The sequence below is a fragment of the Gekko japonicus genome, unplaced genomic scaffold (assembly GCF_001447785.1).
Source record: "Gekko japonicus isolate JY-2015 unplaced genomic scaffold, Gekko_japonicus_V1.1 scaffold388, whole genome shotgun sequence".
NCBI lineage: Eukaryota > Metazoa > Chordata > Lepidosauria > Squamata > Gekkonidae > Gekko > Gekko japonicus.
In genome coordinates, this window is record NW_015162490.1 from 1,080,414 (window position 1) to 1,100,594 (window position 20,181).

Sequence of the window (20,181 nt, forward strand, 5' to 3'; positions counted from 1 at the left end):
GCTTCTTACCTGTCCAGCGAAGAGGCCGCATACCCCAATGATGCAGAGAATGTTGAATACAGCAGAGCCAACAATGGTTCCAACCCCAACATCTCCCTTTGTGATAAACACACCTGAAGAGGGGGGAAAACAGAGTCCTTCAGATTTCTCAGAATGGACAGAGGTTATTAGCCAGAGACTGGCAGAACTTCTCACAGTGAGGACTGAGAAATGGCTCTCGCCCACAGTCTATTCCATCCCTTTTACCAACTAAGGACTCCACACCATCTCAATTGAACTACTCACGAATTTCTTCATTTACTTACCCTGTGAGACAGGTGAAGTTAAGCGTGTGACTGGCCAAAGGTCACCCAGCGAGCTTCCATGGCAGTGTGGAGATCTGAACCTGGGTCTCCCCATCAGCCTCACACTCTAACCACTACACCACAATAGCTAGAATGCTTTCTCAGAATGTCACGGCTCGCATTAGTCTCAGAGCAACTTAAACAAGATCAAACCCTCACTTGTAATAACCATCACTTCCCGATGTACATAAAAGATGGTATGAAAATAAAACTCTGGACAGAAGACACTAGTCTGAATGATTTGAATGAACATGCGCTGTGGATTCTCCAAAGGGAATTCATTCTCCAAGATCAGATCTCCTAATCTGGCATGGATCTAAGGATATATCACAAGGTTTGGTGCCGCCGACCATTCCCGTGACTCAATCCATCTTTGCTGGGCAGGCTGTCCTGACTACAAACTTCACCGCAGCCATCACCTCTGCAAAATGCTGGCTCCACCTTGCACTGTGAGGCTGTTGCAGCAAAGAGCCCTTCTCAAGGTGTGGTGTGGTGTGGAGCTGTTTTCTGTTGCCCCAGAAGGTCGGACCAGAACCAACAGGTTGAAATTAAATCAGAAGACCTTTCGGCTAAACATGAGGAAAAACTTCCTGACAGTTACAGCGGTTCCTCAGTGGAAGAGGCTTCCTCGGGAGGTGGTGGGCTCTCCTCCTTTGGAGGTTTTCAAACAGAGGCTAGGTGGCCATCTGACAGCAATGCGGATTCTGTGAACTTAGGCAGATCGTGAGAGGGAGGGCAGGAAGGGTTGCCTCAGCGCTTAGTTCTCGTGGCCCTTTTTTACACGCCCAGGGAAATACCAGTTGCCACTTTGGGGTCAGGTAGTAATTTTCCTCCAGGCCGGTTTGGCTGGAGATCCTGGAGGTTTTCTGCCATCTTCTGGGCATGGAACAGCAGTCACTGTGGGTGTGGAAGGGGAGGTATTTGTGAATTTCCTGCATGGTGCAGGGGGTTGGACTAGACGACCCTGGAGGTCCCTTCCAACTCTATGACTGTCTGCTTCTGTGATTCAAGAGTCTTGCGCTTTGGGCACAGCAAGAGCCTAGTAGCTATTAGTGCTGCCGGCCTGTTGTCTCAAAGCTGGATGTGAAGCCACACCAACTGCAACCACACTGAAAGAGGGCATGTTAGGAGCCAGACAACATGAAATGTTTGGCCATGAGGTGGGCCAGGGTTCTTCTGTTCTCATCATCCCTGGGCCAAGAGCCCACAATTGATATATTGGTAAACTGGCAAAACTTAACTTTATGTTTTGCTGAAAGGTGTATGCCTAGGTATTATATTCTGATGTGATAACCTATTCTGATGGGTAGTTCAAGATTTTTACAGAAGAGAAGATGAAGAGATTGGATTTATACCCCGCCCTTCACTTGGAGTCTCAGAGCGGCTTACAAATTCTTTTCCCTTCCCCTCCCCACAACAGACGCCCTGTGAGGTAGGTGGGGCTGAGAGAGCTCTTTCCAGAATTGTCCTTGAGAGAACAGCTCTGACAAAACTATGGCTTGGCCAAGGTTATCCAGCAGCTGCAAGTGGAGGCGTGGGGAATCAAACCCGGTTCTCCCAGATTAGAGTCCAAGCACTTCGCCACTATACCAAACTGGCTCTCATCAAGAAGACTGAAGCCAATTTTTCTTACCTTTTGTAATTTGACCTATAACTCGTGAACCAATTAATCGATTTCAAGTTTTAAAGCAATGTTGGAAAGCAAATAAATTCCCCTACAAATAACTAATACTAACACCTCTACCTATTTTTTGTGATATACAGCACAAATCAAAGAAAAAGTAAATTTTTACCACATTTTATAAGGTTTGTGGCATATGGCACTTTACCTAACCCAGATAGTCACCTGAAGTATATCAGACAATTGTACCTTATCCTTTTGTCTTTCCAGTGAACCATTGCATGAAGAAATCCATTTTGATATGCCAAAGCTAGGTACATGAGAACAATTCAACTGTTTATGTGATTTTTATCCGGCTTAACTGGACAATAGGTGACTCTGTGTTACTGCAAAGAAAAGTCTTTTAATTTTGTGAGTTCACCAACTGTTCAATATGCCTATGGTTTTATTTACAAAACTTACATTATCATCGTCTCATGAATTTTATTCTCTTTGCAGTAACAACCAAGCCCTTACATAAAGTCAAAACTCTTGAGCGCTCCTAACATGAAACTCCCAGCATCATATCTAGCTTGGTCTGAAGTAGGTTCTCTTCCCACATTTCGTGGCTCTCATCCTTTCGCTCTAGAGCATGAGCAAGGGATTTCATCTCAGCAGAGCACATAACACAGGGTGGATGGATTGCGGCGGCAATGAAATCCCTCTACGACTGTGGAGTTGTGGAGGCTCCCCGGGATCTCATGCAGAGGTCCTTCTCAGACCTGCCATCTGAAATCCATCATGGAGATGCCAAGAACTGGACCAAGATCTTCAAAACTGCATCTAATGGGAGCTCATTGTGTGGTGGACTCTCCCATACTCATGATCTGTGGCATGGGTCTGGCCCAATTTCAGACCTGTTGGATGACAGTACCCTCACTCAGAGGAGTCACTGAGATGTCCAAAGGACTTTCTGTTTCCTTAGGATGGTTAAGAAATTCTTCAAGAGCCAACTCTGTCGCTCCCACCTTCAGAGACAAGATGACTGCCCTACCAGAAACAGGGAATTCTCCTTTGATGAGAGGGCTTTTCCATGGAATCCTCCCCCTCTGCTGAACTTACCGTACATTACTGAACTCCTAGCACAGTGATGGCGAACCTTTTAGAGACCGAGTGCCCAAACTGCGACCCGAAATTGCCAACACGGCAATTTAACCTGAATACTGAGGTTTTACTTTAGAAAAAACAACCCATACATTAACTTAAGATGACCCAAACAAAGTAAGGAAAGCAATCCCAAATGCTTTCATTGACTTAAAATTATTTGGCAGAGAATTCGACACTTTAATGATGGTCTGGGCCTGGCTGGGGCGATGGCACGCGTGCCCACAGAGAAGGCTCTGAGTGCCACCTCTGGCACCCGTGCCATAGGTTCGCCACCACTGTCCTAGCAGATCTCCTCTTGGCTTAGGAATTTTGTTCTCGCTTGTTTTCATCCTGTGCTAATTTCATTTACTGTTTATATTGTGTTTTCAAAGTGTCTATCGGCCAGCTTCCTTCATTTATATATATCAAACCCTGTGAGTCTTTGCTGGAGAGCAACGGTGCAAATAGCTATGCTAAAGCTTTCCCCAATGGCATCAAGACATGGGTGATTTAATTACCTATAACAGAGGTAAAGAGTTCTGGAGCAGAGCTGCCGGCCGCCATGAACGTCGCGCCCGCAACGTCTTCGCTGAGATGCAAACGCTGTGAAGAAAAGGAGGGAGAGAGTGTCTTTATCGGAAGCAAAACGGAAAAGGCCCCCAGTCTACAGATGGATTTCAGAATCTGCTCCAAAGCAGGCTGGCATTAGAAGGGTACGTTGGCAGGCATGCCCAGAACTGGTATCAGAAGAGACCTGCTTCACCAGATCGTGACCAGCAAAGGGAGCAATTTGTAAGCTGGCTCTTAAACTGTCCAGATTCTTCCCTACTTCTTGCAAGGAGCAAGAGTCACCCATTAAAACACTAAAAATCAATCAGGAGATTCCATATGTCATTTAGAGCAGGACCGGGCATAGAAATGGGTTGCCAGGATTTCTCTTGTGGAGAGAGAGAGGTGGCAGCATGCAAATTCTCTTGCTCACTCAAAGGAACCCTACTGGGGGACCCCATCGTTATTTCTCTTGCTGGGGAGGTCTGGATGGACTTCCAAGTTCTTCGAGCACCCCACCCCTTCTCTCAGAAACCTCCTGTGGGTCAGTATTCCAAAGTTGTGAAGCAGCATTTTTTAGAAAGTCCTCAATGCGTGGTCACGATCTGGTGAAGCAGGTTTCTTTCGATACTAATCCTGGGCACGCCCGCCAACTGAACAGATGCCAAATCACCCTAATAATTTCCTCTGATCCATGGAATAGAGGCAAAAGGTCCTCTCGCACTGCTATTTTAACCTCCTTGGAGACACTAACCAAGCACAGAGGACGTGTGCAGGGCCGGCTCACCCACTAGGTGAACTAGGCATTCGCCGAGAGCGCCAGGCCCTGGATGGGGTGCCAAGCTGTGCCTCCCCCCTCCTCCCCCCCTTTGGTGGCAGCGACAGGGGGGAGGAGGCGGTGGTGGCAGCAGCAAAAGGGTGGCTGGCTCCAGAGGTCTCCAGGTCTCCAGGCCCCACCGGGAGGTTGGCATCTGCGCCATAAGGCAGCCTTGCCTAGGGCGCAGAAACACCTTGAGCCGGCCTCAGACGTGTGTGCCACTGGGGCTGCGGCAGAATCATCCCTCCACCCACCCACCCCCAGTATTGCAACGTCATCCAAAAGCAGGAGGACATTTGGAGGGGAGAGATGTCTGGAGGTTGTGGCGGAAGATCTTCATTAGGGACGCCAATTCTGGGTTTGAAAATTCCTGGAGGTTTGGGGGTAGAACGTGGGGAGGGCAGGATTTGGAATGGGGAGAGACCTTAGGAGGATATTTTATTTATTTATTTTTATCGGATTTATATCCCGCCCTCCCCAATGGGCTCAGGGAGGTGTGCAACAGTTAAATATACAATTAAAACAACAGTAAAGTAACAATTTACACATAAAATCATAAAATACCGTATAATTATAAAAGTTATCAGATGATTAATCAGAACAGGCCTGATGGACAACTGGCCTGGAAAAATAGGGCTGGAAAACTTAGGGCCAAAAAAGCTGGAGGGAGGGAGAGGGGTATGTCCGCTGCCTCAACCAAATGCCTGGCGGAAGAGCTCCATCTTGCAGGCCCTGCGGAACTGCAATAAGCCTCTTCTAAGCCACCCTGGGGAGCTGCGGTGGCTCAATTGGCTAAGACGCTGAACTGCAGGCTGTGGAAGGTCAGTAGTTCAGCAGTTCGAGACCCGAGTGTGCCGCATGACGGAGTGAGCTCCCGTCTCTAGTTCCAGCTCTTGCCAACCTAGCAGTTCGATGACCTCTTCTAAGCCACCCTGGGGAGCTGCGGTGGCTCAATTGGCTAAGACGCTGAACTGCAGGCTGTGGAAGGTCAGTAGTTCAGCAGTTCGAGACCCGAGTGTGCCGCATGACAGAGTGAGCTCCCGTCTCTAGTTCCAGCTCTTGCCAACCTAGCAGTTCGAAAGCAAGAAATTGCAAGTAGATAAATAGGTACCACTTCGGTGGGAAGGTAACAGCGTTCCGTGCGCCTCGGTGTTTAGTCATGCCGGCCACATGACCACGGAAACGTCTTTGGACAGCGCTGGCTCTTCGGCTTTCAAACGGAGATGAGCACGGCTACCCTAGAGTCGGATTCGACTGGCTTTCGAGCAAGGGAACCTTTACCTTTACCTAAGCCGCCCTGAGCCTGTTCGCGGGGAGAGCGGTGTATAAATACAAAAATAAATAAATAAGTCCCGCAGGGCTCTGATCTCACACAGGAGCTCATTCCACCAGGCAGGGGCCAGGGCCGAGGCTAGCCGGACCCAGCCCTGGGGCCGGGAACCACTAACAGATGTTGATTAGTGGACCTGAGTACCCTCCGGGGCTCCTATGGGGAGAGGCGGTCTCGTAGGTATGCTGGCCCCAGGCCGTATAGGGCTTTAGAGGTAAGCACCAGCACCTTGAAACGGATCTGGAATTCAATAGGCAGCCAGTTCACCTTACGGTTCACCCTCCAAAGCAGCCTTTTCCTCCAAGGCTGCAGTCACACACACCAAATAATCCACTTCACGTGCACTGTCCAACTGGATTTGACTGTGCGGACTGGCAAAATCCAGTTGGAAAGTGTTTTGCAAGCGGACTGGAGGTGGAGTATTCAGTGTGTGTGAAGGCTCGAGTGAAAAACCGAAAAATTCGGGGGGAAACTGTTTTTTTCCGTTTTTTCCCTGAAGCCTTTTTGTTTTTTTCCGAAAAATTGAAAAAACTGAAAAAAGAAAAGAAAAGAAAAAAATTGATTATGGGACGTTTTATTTTAACATAATGAGTAAAATATTGTAAGACAAGGTGTTCAAATATTTTCCAAATAATTTCTAAAATATATATATATGGTATCAGATTGATCTAATTTCTGTGCACTGAGGACAAACAAGTCTTAGGTTACAAACTGAACTCTCCAATGCAAGAACAAGATGCATTTCTTCCTTTAGGAGGTGCGATTGTAGAAGAAAGTAATAAGGTTTCAGTTTTGGTTTTGGATGTGGGTGGGTATTCTGTTTGTAATAATTGTTTGGATACACTATATTTTTAATATGCTAGTTGTGATAATTTCATGCCAAGTAAAAATGTCCATAGTCATATTTTATGTCCCTAAAGTAACAGAATGACTTTCAATCTAGAAAAGACAAAAGAAATGCTAATGTAGCACTTTTTTCAATTTTTCTGAAAATTTCCGTTTTTTTCAAAAAAATAAATAAAATCAGAAAGAGCGTCAAAATTTCCGGAAATTTTACATCTCTAATCGCAGCCCAAATGAACTGAGCTCTGCAGTCTGGAGATCAGCGGTAACTCCGGGAGGTCTCCGGGCCCCGCCTGGAAGTTGGCAATCCCAGTCTCCATCAATGTCTTTGGAAGAGACTAACATGGCTGCCCCTCTGAATTCAGAGCACTCCTGACATCACAGCGGCATCGTTGCCACTGTTCCCCAATGGCCCCATCCTCACACTATCTAGCAATATCCGTACACCAGGAAATTCAGTACTGGGCAATGACATGGGGGTGGAGCTCGGGGAGGGCGGGGTTTGGGGAGGGGAGGGACCTCAGCAGGAGATAACGCCATAGAATCCATCCTTCAAAGCAGCCATTTTCTCCCGGGAAATGGATCCTGGTTGTCTGGAGATCAACTGTAAATCTCCAGGTATTTCCCAACCCAGAGCTGGCAACCCAGAAGTATAAAGTAGTTCAGATATTCAGGGAAGTTAGGTAAAGGTAAAGGTTTTCCCTTGCCCGAAAGCCAGTCGAATCTGACTCTAGGGATGCGGTGCTCATCTCTGTTTCCAAGCTGAAGAGCCAGCGCTGTCCGAAGACTTCTCCGTGGTCATGTGGCCGGCATGACTAAACGCCGAGGTGCAGAAGACACTGTTAGCTCCCCACCAAAGCAGTGCCTATTTACCTACTTGCAATTTCTTGCTTTCAAACGGCTAGGTTGGCAGGGGCTGGGGCCAGAGACGGGAGCTCACTCCATCACGTGGCACCTGGGTCTTAACCTCTGAGCCACACTCATAGAAATATCTGAATACCAACAACTGCAAAGGACCCTTTCCCAGGACCGACCAAAATATCACAAAACAGAGATCAATCTTTCAAGTTCTCCAGAACTCCATAAGGATGGGGGTTCATTTTTTAAAAGACAGAGAGAAAGAGTTGGGAGGACAGAAATAAATGTTTCTAGGGCACGCCAGAGAGGCCCCAAGCCTGCAGCATGCAGAGTTGCAAAGTACAGAGAAAGCATAGGCCTTTTCAGATGTGTATAGCTTTGATACACATGAATAAACCCCACTTTTTAAAAAGGGAACACATTTGTGCATATCTCAGCTGTACATGTATGGAATATATGTTTTTCCCTGTTCACACAAAATGGCAACCATATGGATCAGGAAGGTCAAGGCGTAGCACACTCTCCTATTTATGCACAGTTAAAAAGCTGTGGAAGGTCGGTAGTTCAGCAGTTCGAGACCCGGGTGCCGCATGACGGAATGAGCTCCCGTCTCTAGTTCCAGCTCCTGCCAACCTAGCAGTTCGAAAGCAAGAAATTGCAAGTAGATAAAGAGGTACCACTTCAGTGCAAAGGTAACAGTGTTCCGTGCGCCTTGGTGTTTAGTCATGCCGGCCACATGACCATGGAAACGTCTTTGGACAGCGCTGGCTCTTCAGCTTTGAAACGGAGATGAGCACTGCAACCCTAGAGTTGGATTCGACTGGCTTTTGAGCAAGGGAACCTTTACCTTTACCTTTAAAACACCAAAATCAAACATCTTAAAAGAGCCCGTTATTGCAAACTTAATCGGTTAGGAAGTGCTGAGTGCAAAACAGGTTTCTCATCATCAAACCGCTCACAGAAATGAACACTGTAAGGCCAGTCAAACAATTTAGATATCAAAGGTGATGGAAAGTAAATTAAAGGTTACAATTCTGTCTCACTGCAATCTGTTCAAAAATATGGGCAGGTAGCACCAGCAGATACTTACTTCGCAAATCTTTTCCAATGAAGGGACAAAGAAATCATCACAAACAATCGCCAAAGCATAGAACATGTAGACAGCCTGTGAAAACAGAACATATTCTATGTAGAAGAGCCAGTTTAAACAGGATACTATCCTAATTCAGTTATTTCAAATTATTTAATGTTACTTTTTCAGAGGACTCAAGACTCAAATGCCTGTTGGTTTTGCAAGGACACCAAACAAATATCTACATTGCAGACTTAAACTGGGTTAATTCCTGCTTACCAGAGAACCATGGGAATTGTAGTTTTGCAATGGCTGCTAGAGACCTCTCATAATCCTCACTCTCTGTGGTTCCATTCCCAGTATTCTTTGAAGGAAGCTGTGGCGTAACGGGCCTGCTGTGACCTCCAGGCCCTGTTCCACCCTGCCCTCCAAGGTTCCTAACACCTGGAGAGGCTTTTCTCTCTCTCTCGGGTAACCACTGCCACCACCTGATCGTTGTATGGAATTGCCCATTGGGAGGGTCAGGACTCCCAGCTTCCCTTCTAAGTTCTGAGGCCTTGCCTCTGTGTCTCCTGCTGCCCAGCACCTGGTCACCACAGGGACCATTTACTGCCTTGTGCGCCCATGGAGGAATAGCCACTTGCAAACTGCCTTTTAAAATAGTGTGTCAAAGATGATTTAGGTCAGTGTGGTACAGAGAACCACTACCAGCATCAAAAAGTTATAAAGTATTTATTAAAAAGAAAATGTTCACAAGCATACTTTTAGCACAGCACCGAGTACGTGATTCAAGAGAAAGGGGTAAAATGCAATTCCTCTATCCCTCTCTCTATACATACCCCATCAGATGTTAGACTATAGGACAGTCTCCTAAAGCTTAGTAAGTTACAGATCTCTACAGTTTGCATTACCTTAAAACTTTCTGTAGCTCTCTAGGCCACCGCATGGTCAATGGCCGCCTTCTCCAGACCTCAGCTAAGAGTTCTGTCTGCTCTGATGGACCTAGCACAAAAGAGTGCTTCCTCCTCACTCTCCTAACTTTTATCACCTTTCTTTTCCCCACCTACTGACCAGGTCAAGCCGAGTCAAAGAGGCTTTTTCTGAAGTCTCTAGAATTTCCTTCCTGAAACCTCCCTAGTATTTAATTCTTCCAAAGGGGGAGAGCTTGACCATCCCATTGTTCTTGACCTATTAGCATTTGTATGAAGGTGGGCTTAGGTAAGTCTGGAAAGTAATTGAACTGACTCCCCTCCCCCACCTGTTCTCTGCCCAGAAAGAAAGAAAGACTTTTAAAACTCAGAGTGAAGGTCTTGCTCATTTCAAATTTTCAAAGAAAAAATGCATTTCTTCACAGCAGCCACGACAATTTCTTATAGAATTAATACGGGTGTATAATGTAGACACATCCTAAAGTGCATTTAATGCAGTTCCAAATCCTTGTATGGAGGTATCACTAGTGCTCCATTAGTAACCTACATTCATCTGGCACTCCACAGCATAGAAAAGCATCAGCCGACAGACAGGCTTGGCTATCTGCCTTATTACCAACGAAAAAAGGAAAAAGAACTGTGACAATTTAGCGCTTGGTAATATATTCATAAATCATAATATACAATAACAGAAAATAAGTAATATATATAGTGGATGTAGAGTGGTCTCCGGAATGATGTGCCGTTTCGACAATGATCTTCTGAACAAGGATGTGTACATAAACTGTCTTTCAACAATTCATTTCTCTTGGTGATGTATTGGAAATATACTGTTGATTCACTTCATCATAAAGCTATGCTTACAGCTATGTTCTTCAGTGGGCTATAATTGCTGAATGCCCATTACATCCCTCTGCTTGCCTTCATTTGGGAGCAGAGAAACTGTGATATCTGAGCACAGCAAATAAACTTCTTTTCCCTGTTTGACAAGCCAAGCAATAATGCCTGGTTGCCTCGTTACAGCTTAGAATGTTCCATTACAAAATATAGCACCTAATAACCAGCGAACTTGATCAGGTTTGCAGCCCATTAGATGACTTGCCAGTTCTCTCATACCAGGGAAGTCATCTGCTTGGAATTCTTCTCTCATTGGCCGAGAGAGTCTGCGATTGAGAGGAAATGCTGATCACTCTAGAGATGCAAACCTAGGGCCAATACGAATGTGCCAAAATAGCACGTGGTACAGTCCTTCCTTAACAGTATCCCTTCAGACTGCTGCTGGGGAGACGGCTGAACATTTAGTTATCATGACTTATTCAGATCATCTCTTACCCTGCTTTTAATCCCCGATGCGGACCCAAAGCAAATTTTGAAAAATGTCAATACACTTTAAATAAACAAAATACAGTGTTAAACAAGCAGGGGAATAAACAAAAGTACCCAAAACATCCTGAACAGATCTAGTAATCCATCCACCCCTGTTCCCCTATATATATATTCGATTTCTAGATATAAGGCCCCCTGTATGCAGAAAAGAGCATGCCAGGGAAAATACTGATCTACAACCTTGAGATTCCAAAGTTTTGACCACTTCTGATTAGAACCCTTCACTCATTTTCCTCCCCCCCCCCCCCCCCGTATGTTGTATGCATTTATTCTGTAATAGTCTGTCTTGTGTCATAAGAACATGAGAGAAGCCAATGTTGGATCAGGCCAATGGCCCATCTAGTCCAACACTCTGTCACACAGTGGCTAAAAATACCAGGTGGCATCAGGAGGTCCAGCAGTGGGGCCAGGACACTAGAAGCTCCCCCTAAACACTAAGAATACAGAGCATCACTTGCCCCAGACTGAGAGTCCTTATCTGTACCTTGTGGCTAATAGCCACTGATGGCCTGCTGCTCCATATGCTTATCTAATTCCACATGCTTCTCTAATTCACTGTCAGAAACTGTGCTTGTTAGTTAACTGACCATAATCTCTTAATTTCATCTGGTAACATTTAATCTCGCAACACCTGTGGTGATGCTAGAATAACGGGCTGAAATGTCTTGAATATTTATTATTTGAATATTGCAGTTATTTGGGGGATGGGGTGGGGGGTGGAAGAGAAGCAATGTGCTGGCATTATGCCCCTGTGTGTGTGTTTCTATATTAATTGGCACAAGATACAAAATGATTCCGCCCGTCACGCGTAGATTTAACCTCTAGAGGCTCAGGGGAAAGAAGACTTGAGTACGCGAAAACAACATTGTAAAAGATACCACCATAAGGGAAATTTGGACAGTTTTTTCTTTTTTAACCAGGGACAGGCGCCCGAAAATAGGAACAATCCCCAGTGGGTAGGGACGGTTGGAGTGTGTAGACGTCACGGGATGGAGGAAAAACATCTCTGACAAAGGGGGCCAGGCAATCCGTGCCACGGCGGTCGCTCTGAGAGTGGAGAAGCAGCGGAGAGCTCTCTTGCGGTGAAGCATCACTCCGGGCGACACGAAGGCTTCCTGAGCCATCTCAGCGTAGCTTTTTAAATAGGCATGTTAATATTTAATTTTGTTTTCTGTTTTTAACATAGTGCTTCGCCGCTGCAGCAATGCTAACGCAAGCAGCCAAGCAAGGAAATGGCAAGTGAGGACACACCCGAACACGACCTTGCCTTGCAGAGAATCAAACGGCTCAACCCAAAAAGGCAGGGCACGGGAGATAAGCCAGGGATGAATTAATTAATGGCCTGTTGGTTGGGACAGAAACCTCATTGATAGCAGCTGCATAATCACCTAGATGGGGGTGGGGACTCACTGGATACACTGTCCCGCAAAAACTCAGATCTGTTTTCTTCAGCCAAGCGAAAAAGAAACTCTAATGGCAAGAAAGCACACGACTCCCCTCTGTACTTTAAAACTGATTTTAATTTAAAATGGAATTGCACAGAAGATTATGAAACACTCAGCCACATGTATCGGCTTCCTAACAAGCGTGCCCAAGGTGACAGCGCCCCCCCCCCCCCCCGCCTTTGTGCCTTACGGGCCACGTTCACAAGTGACGCCAGGTGCCTTTATAAAACCCCTAGCACGCTGTGGAAATGATGCATGCCACCCATTTCCTTTCCAAGCTCTCAAAGGTGGCTATTAATTAAATTAATGGGGCTCATTCAATTGCAATAATCCAACGGATATAACTTTCCAATTCCCATGAACAGATGTGGATTTAAAAGTTACATGCTATTAGCCCCCAACTGCTATTATTATTATTATTGTAAAGAAACACAGCATACAGGTTCTCTATTTAAGAATGTGCTTTCTGAAGAAAGAAGGGGGGAGAGTTGTACAGGGGTGGGTTTAAACTCCCCAGTGAACCGAATCAAAGGAAATTCTCCCAGAATGAATCATTCTTTCCACACTTCGTGATGCCTAAAAGCTCCAGATCCTCGGATGATCTTTGCAAAAAATGACAGACTTACATCTGATCTGTACAAGAAACACAAGTCTAGAAATCCATGGAGGAGGTTATGTGTGGGAAAGTAACTTTGGAGGTTCCCTTGAGGAGGAAAGGGGCAGTTGGCGAAAGGCTTAAGCGCCCCTCCCCACTTCTCTGCCTCGATTCACCCCTTCCCGATGCTTCTTCCCGGCAAAGGATGAGCTGTCGAAAATTTCTTACATGCATTCATGCAGGGCTCTTTTTGTAGAAAAAGCCCAGCAGGAACTCATTAGCATAATAGGCCACACCCAACAGCAGAAACTCGTTAGCATATTAGGCCACACCCCTGACAGCACAGCTCATTAGCACATTAGGCCGCACCCCCATGTTACCAGAACTGTGGTTATCCAGCCACACCCACCTTTTGCTTGTCATTCTGTTTGCCTTGTTTGTTGTCAAAACCCAGGGCCTTTTTTGTAGCAAGGACTCCTTTGCATGTTAGGCCACACACCCCCAATGTAGCCAATCCTAATGAGTTCCTGCTGTTGGGTGTGGCCTATTATGCCAATGAGTTCCTGCTGGGCGTGGCCAACTTGGGAGCCAGCCGGAACTCCGTTCCTGTGCGTTCCTGCCCAAAAATAGCCCTGCATTCATGTACGACATGTGGTCTCTCCCACATCTGAGTAAGGACAGAACTATATATTACAAGACAAAAAAAAGGGGGTTCTCAACAGTATGATCGCCTTATAATGCAAATGCGAGAGGGGGAGGGGGAGGCATCTGCTGCACAGAAAAACAGGTTGCTTACCTGTAACTGATTATTTTTGAGTGGTCACCTGTGCATTCACACCTATGGGATTAAAGGGCGCCTGCGCCTGACCCATTGGTAACTTAACAAACCCAAGGCCTCTTTTTCCCCGTGCCCCGCCCCCAAGGCACATGCGGGACCCCACTGTGCATGCCCACAGGGTCTCCCGCCATTTCCTTCTAACCACTGAAACCCCCACCCAAAGTGAGAAGGCTGACAGCGGAGGGAAGGAAGGCACTAGAAGCCCTCCCACTGTTGCCCCCCCCCAAGCACCAAGATTACAGAGCATCACTTGCCCCAGACCGAGAGTTCCTATCTTTCTCTCCATATGCCCTCTGCTCCATATGTTTGTTGACGCGTCAGCGTGCCCGGCGTGACAACATCTCTTCCGCGTGACATCACTGTGCCGACAACATCGGCAGGGCCGGCTCCAGGCTTTTTTGCGCCCTAGGCGGGGCTACCTTCTGACGCCGCCACCCCCCACCCACACTGACACTTGGAGTGCTGATATATGAGAAATGCAGCTTGTTGGAAGCGATGCTTTTTTAAAGACGCGACCCTTCCCATTCAGCTCCTTGATGCCTTTGGAGAAATAGATCTAAAGGGGGAGGAAGAAAGGCTACTTTTGCGTAAGCCATGCCCCTTTGCCAGCCTGCAGCATTTGGCCATGGAATGCCGGCGCCGCCACCGCTTCTCCCGGTATTTGCCCACCCCCTCCTCTCGACTGTCCTGTCAGACCTGCCCCCTCCTTCGCCCCTGGGTGGGAAATAGCGCATGAAAGGGAGGAGGGGGGTTGGAGTCTGCGCGCCAGGCTGCTTTGCTGCCCCACCCCTGCCACATCTGCCCACGCTCCTGCACCCTCACCTATTGTTTCCCGACGGCCAGCCAGCCAGGGCATGCACCATCTCCCACCTTCGAGGGTCCGGCTGGCTTAAGCGTCCTGAGCATGCACTGGTGGGTACAAGAGAGAGTGGGACTGTGGGAGGGAAGGGGCATCCTGTTTGGCGCCCCTAAGGGCCAGCCTGCACTCTAGGCAAATGCCTAGTTCGCCTAGTGGGTGAGCCGGCCCTGAACATCGGCACAGGAGGAGACGGTTTGGGGTGGGGTTTCCCCTGCTGGTCAGCTGGCTGGTGGAAGATCATATTTGGTGGAAATGTGACAAGATAAAAAGTTTTTGGAAAATTACCAAGCAGCTCATAAAAGATATCACAGAAGTAGATATACCATTGATCCCAGAAATATTTTTGTTAAATATTACTCCAGACGGTATCAAATATAATGAAGCATGTATTATTGTATACTTAACAACAATGGCAAGAATTTGTATTGCAAGAAATTGGAAGTCAGATAGTATACCTACTAGAGAAGAACTGATAAATAAACTTTTTGAGGTAATAGAGATGGATAAATTAAATATGTTTTTGGCTGGAAAATCAGAGGAAAATTTTAACCAGAAATGGCATAAAGCCATAAAGTGGTATGAGAAAAATCTGTAAAGCACCCCCCTAAAGATTAGTAAACAGGAGAAAACTGTATGTATGTATAAGATGGAAAACTGTAAATAAACAATTTAAAAAAAGAAGAAGAAGCCCCCAAAATCAGGGGGACCCCTGTCCCAGCTGGGGGTCTGGCAACTGTACTCATGCCTGCAACCCCTGGGAGACTTTGGGGACAGGGCATGGGGAAAATGGAGAGTTGTGCATGCGCAACTGTCACCAATACCCTAGAATTTTGTCAGTTGCTAGAGACTGGCAAAATCCTAGATCAATAATGACGTCGCTTCCGGTTCTTAGCCAGCAGTGATGCTGACATATACATATCTCTCCCCTCCCGTTTCCACCTGCCACTCATTTGAGCAGTATCACGGGCCCGCCAGGAGACGGGGAGGGGGGCAGATCATCTGCCATAGTGGGTGGGTTGCAAGCCTATCTCTAGGACTGAGAGACAGTTCGGTGTCGTGGTTAAGTGCACAGACTCTAATCTGGGAGAACCGGGTTTGATGCCCCACTCCTCCACTTGCAGCTGCTGGATGACCTTGGGCAAGCCACAGTTCTGGCAGAGCTGTTCTCTCAAGGACAGTTCTGGAAAGAGTTCTCTCAGCCCCGCCTACCTCACAGGGTGTGTGTTGTGGGGAGGGGAAGGGAAGAGGGAACACTGGCTCCCATCCCATTGATGGTACTTGATGTACACCATGTAATCCGCCTTGAGTCCCAGAGAGAAAGGTGGACAATAACTGACCTAAATGAATACATTTAAAATGCCCTTCAGAGTACAAGACAGGATATGTGCCACACTTAAAAACGAAAGAAAACGGCAGCCACATACCTAAAGCAGGAGGTGGGGGGAGACCGAGGACAGTGCCAGCATTTGATTTGTTAATATGCAGGGCTGTCATTTCACTTACAAGTCAACAGGACGTTGGGATCAACTGCAGAGAAGGAGGAGGAGGAGGAGGAGGAGATTGGATTTCTACCCCGCCCTTCACTTGGAGTCTCAGAGCGGCTTACAATCTCCTTTCCCTTCCCCTCCCCACAACAGACACACCCTGGGAGGCAGGTGGGGCTGAGAGAGCTCAGCTCTCTCTAGAACTGCCCTTGAGAGAACAACTCTGAAAGAACTTGTAACTGACCCAAGGTCACACCAGCAGCTGCATGTGGATGAGTGGGAACTCAAACCCAGTTCTCCCAGATTAGAGTCTGCACTCCTAACCACTACACCAAACTGGCTCTCTAGAGTCCCTCTAGACCACTGATGGCGAACCTTTTAGAGACCGAGTGCCCAAACTGCGACCCAAAACCCACTTATTGATCGCAAAGTGCCAACACGGCCATTTAACCTGAATACTGAGGTTTTACTTTAGAAAAAACAACTCACACATTAACTTAAGATGATCCAAACAAAGTAAGGAAAGCAATCCCAAATGCTTTCATTGACTTAAAATTATTTGGCAGAGAATTTGACACTTTAATGATGGTCTGGGGCTGGCTGGGGCGATGGCACGCGTGCCCACAGAGAGGGCTCTGAGTGCCACCTCTGGCACCTGTGCCATAGGTTCGCCACCACTGCTCTAGACCAAGCGAGAGGCTGTCTTAAGAAGGCTGAGACCAAGAGGACAGCTATGATGTGAATTCTGTGTCTTTGCAAAGGAGATTTTACCCTCTGTTCCTTCTGCTTGTGAGCTTAGTTACGGTAATGCAGTCCTTAACTCCTACCTTTAGAAGTGCATTTGTGCAAGCTATTTAGAACCCCTTAGTGTACCAAAACATAGGAGAGCTTTTACATGAGCACCCTGTAACATTTTGCTATCAGCAGTCCTTGAGAGCTATTGCAAGCACATCCCTTCAAAAGATCTATTTTGTCCTTGTGGTACCGAGGCGACAGAGACGGTATCCTATGTGCTGTTGCTGCGTAACTAGTGCAAAGGAGTGAGAGATGAAGTAATTGCTCCATTCCTGGCTACGATACCAGCTGAATACCCCTTTTCTCTTGCTGGGGAGAACACAACATATCACTGCAAAAGCGCCTCTCTTTCTCAGGCCGATTTCACACAAGAGCTGCGCCGCGGTCGCGCCTCCCTTTGCCCCGCTTCTATTGGTCAATTTCCCACTCGAAGCCGCGCAGCCGCATTTTGACAGGCAGCTTCACCCGATTTCCCCCGTGGTTTCATGATCCTCAAAAAACAGGATCACGTGTGAAATTGGTCTCAGTGTAGCCATTGTGTCTAGAGCTGGGATGCTGAAAGAAGTCCGTTAATCGAACATGTACAATTGCTATATTTTGCTTTAATGGTTGTGTTATTGAACAGCACGAAGACCGTATAATAAAACGGTCTTGTCTCTTTGTGTAGTTGGCAGTCTCAGAGAGAGCATCATGCTTCAAAGGGAATTTGGGCTAAACAGGAGAGCGCTTCGGAAGGAAGAAACAGATCCCAGCGAGAGGCCAAAAGGACCGCATGTCAGCATGGTGACCCTTTAATCACCACAGCTAGTAGCCACTGATAGACCTGTCCTTCGTGAATCTGTCTAATCCCCTTTCAAAGCTGTCTATGCCTGTGGCCATCACTACATCCTCTGGCAGCAAAACCCACATCTTAATCACTCGCTGTATAAAGACGCATTTCCTTCAGTCCGTCCTGAATCTAATAAGAACATAAGAGAAGGCGTGTGCGGAAGCCACTGCATCTGCTAAAGTGAGGAGTGTTTGAACATGAGGTACCACCAGGACCTTCCATTAAAGAAGATCTCTCTTTTGTGAGGAAGAGGCCCCTGCCACTCCAAGAGGACATCCAGACGGCCAGTGTTGTGTTGGAGATGGGGTAATGCATTATCTTTTATAACATCACTGGCAGAAGGAGGAGGAGGAGGAGGAGGAGGAAGAGGAGGAGATTGGATTGATACACTTCCCTTCACTCAGAGTCTCAGAGTGGCTTACGATCTTCCCTTCCCCTCCCCACAACAGACACCCTGTGAGGTAGGTGGGGCTGAGAGAGCTCTTTTGAGGACTGCTCTTGAGAGAACAGTTCTGGGAAAATTTGTGACCGACCGAAGGTCACACCAGCAGCTGCATGTGGAGGAGTGGGGAATCAAACCTGGTTCTCCCAGATTAGAGTCTGCACTCCGAACCACTACGGCAAACTGACTCGGAAGTGGAGTGTAGCTTCTTAAGTCTTGGAAGCCACACCTAAGCTAAGGGATAACTATTTGGCCAAATGCTCTGTGCCTTTCCCCTGTCCAGACTAAGGATGAGCAAAGCTGTGATCACAAGTCCCTTGGCAAATCATCCCTCGGGAAGATGAATGATCGTCAACTGGGAAGCGTCTTGTGAATAGGAATATGCAGGAGATGACCAGGGATACAAGAAGCTACCAAACCAAGGAATAGACGGGTGGCAGGGCTATTTTTGGGCAGGAACGCACAGGAACGGAGTTTCAGCTGGCTCCCGAGTTGGCCACGCCCAGCAGGAACTCATTAGCATAACAGGCCACACCCAACAGCAGCAACTCATTAGGATTGGCTACGTTAGGGGTGTGTGGGCTAACATGCAAAGAAGTTCCTGCTACAAAAAAAGCCCTGGGTTTTGACAACAAACAAGATAAACAGAATAAGAATCAAAAGGTCGGTGTGGCTGGATGACCACATTTCTGGTAACGTGGGGGTGCAGCCTAATGTGCTAATGAGCTGTGCTGTCAGGGGTGTGGCCCAATATGCTAATGAGTTCCTGCTGTTGGGTGTGGCCTATTATGCTAACGAGTTCCTGCTGGGCTTTTTCTACAAAAAATGCCCTGACGGGTGGTATAGAGTAAGGTGGCAAAACCACAGTGGGACATTTGAGAAGAACGTCTTATTCCTCCAGGCAGTTCAGCATCCGGGCACCAATGCAAAGAGACCAGGAGGCTCCTGGTTCAATGCCCAGATTATCCTAACAGATATCCAGGAACCTCCTGCATACAAATAAATGCAGTGTGTATCTGTTCACCCGTTACTTTCTCCCTATGGGGAGGAGAAGAGGTACACATGTGAGTTGAGAATTATCTCGGGCATTTAAAGGCTGAATTGTCCCAGTTGCCTGGAAGATATGCCTGTTAAGTCAGCTGCAATGTAGCTCTGACTCAAGATCAATTCAAAACGGATTCAAACCCCTCAAAGGAGACTCAGGGTTTCTGCAAAACTGCAGCATTTAATGTACTGGCATGAGAACTGATAAGAGCAGGCACAACAGAAGGAGGCAGCTACAACCCGCTACAAGAATCCTTACAAACACGCTGAATCCAGTGAGCGCTGCTAAATCAAAAACAGTCTTTTTAAGGTAGCGGGGTATTCCTTTCTGCCGAAAAACTAAAAGTTTACTTAAAAAAAAAAAAATTGTTGGCAGCATTTCAAGCACAAGGCTGGCTGCTGATTCATGTTCCGGATTTGCCGATCGCTTTTTAAACCTTCTGATTAATTTTACAGACGGCTTCATATTTTCCCTTCGACAGTGTCTCTCCCCCCCCGCCCCAAGAGATCTTTTGTGGGAAAATGACTGAGACCGTTCTTAATAATCCAAGCAGTAAATTTATACATCTGCATATAGGAAAATGGCGACTCACACAGAAAGCGTGCAAGAATACTGCTCCGTGCCGCCGATCCTCATTTGTGAAGATGTCGCTCGGGAATTCATTGAGAGCTGAGAAGGAATGGGAAAAGAGTCAAGCTACTGGAAACCGTGCGTTCATCATAAAAACACCTTAATGAAATGAGCCAAGCGCTACTATAGGTTGGTGATCCCTGTGTGTTCGCCTGCCGTGGAAACCCGTTCTACTCTTTCACGTTACTTTTAATTGACTTCATCTGTCCCCGGGCCATTTAAAGCCTTCGGTGTTCTATTCCATGATCCTGGGCAGAATTGAGAGATCATCCCCCCCCCCCACAGTAACAACAGGGAAAAGTCTTGTGGCCCCTTAAAGACGAACCTAATTTATTCTGTCAAATG

At 47.0% G+C, this 20,181-nt stretch overlaps 1 protein-coding gene across 2 annotated transcripts in view; it reads right to left on the reverse strand.

Annotated features, from left to right (window-relative positions):
* The window catches only part of SLC24A3 (solute carrier family 24 (sodium/potassium/calcium exchanger), member 3), a 90,161-nt gene extending 70,291 nt beyond the window's left edge, over positions 1 to 19,870 (reverse strand). For both annotated transcript variants that reach the window (XM_015406004.1, XM_015406003.1), the window contains exons 1-4: positions 19,799 to 19,870; positions 8,578 to 8,652; positions 3,609 to 3,693; positions 10 to 113 (exon numbers count right to left, since the gene is read on the reverse strand). In XM_015406004.1, the coding sequence (XP_015261490.1) occupies positions 10 to 113; positions 3,609 to 3,693; positions 8,578 to 8,643 (255 nt within the window). In that variant the 5' untranslated portion in view covers positions 8,644 to 8,652; positions 19,799 to 19,870. The remainder of the gene's footprint in view (positions 1 to 9; positions 114 to 3,608; positions 3,694 to 8,577; positions 8,653 to 19,798) is intronic.
* Between the last annotated feature and the right edge of the window lie 311 nt (positions 19,871 to 20,181).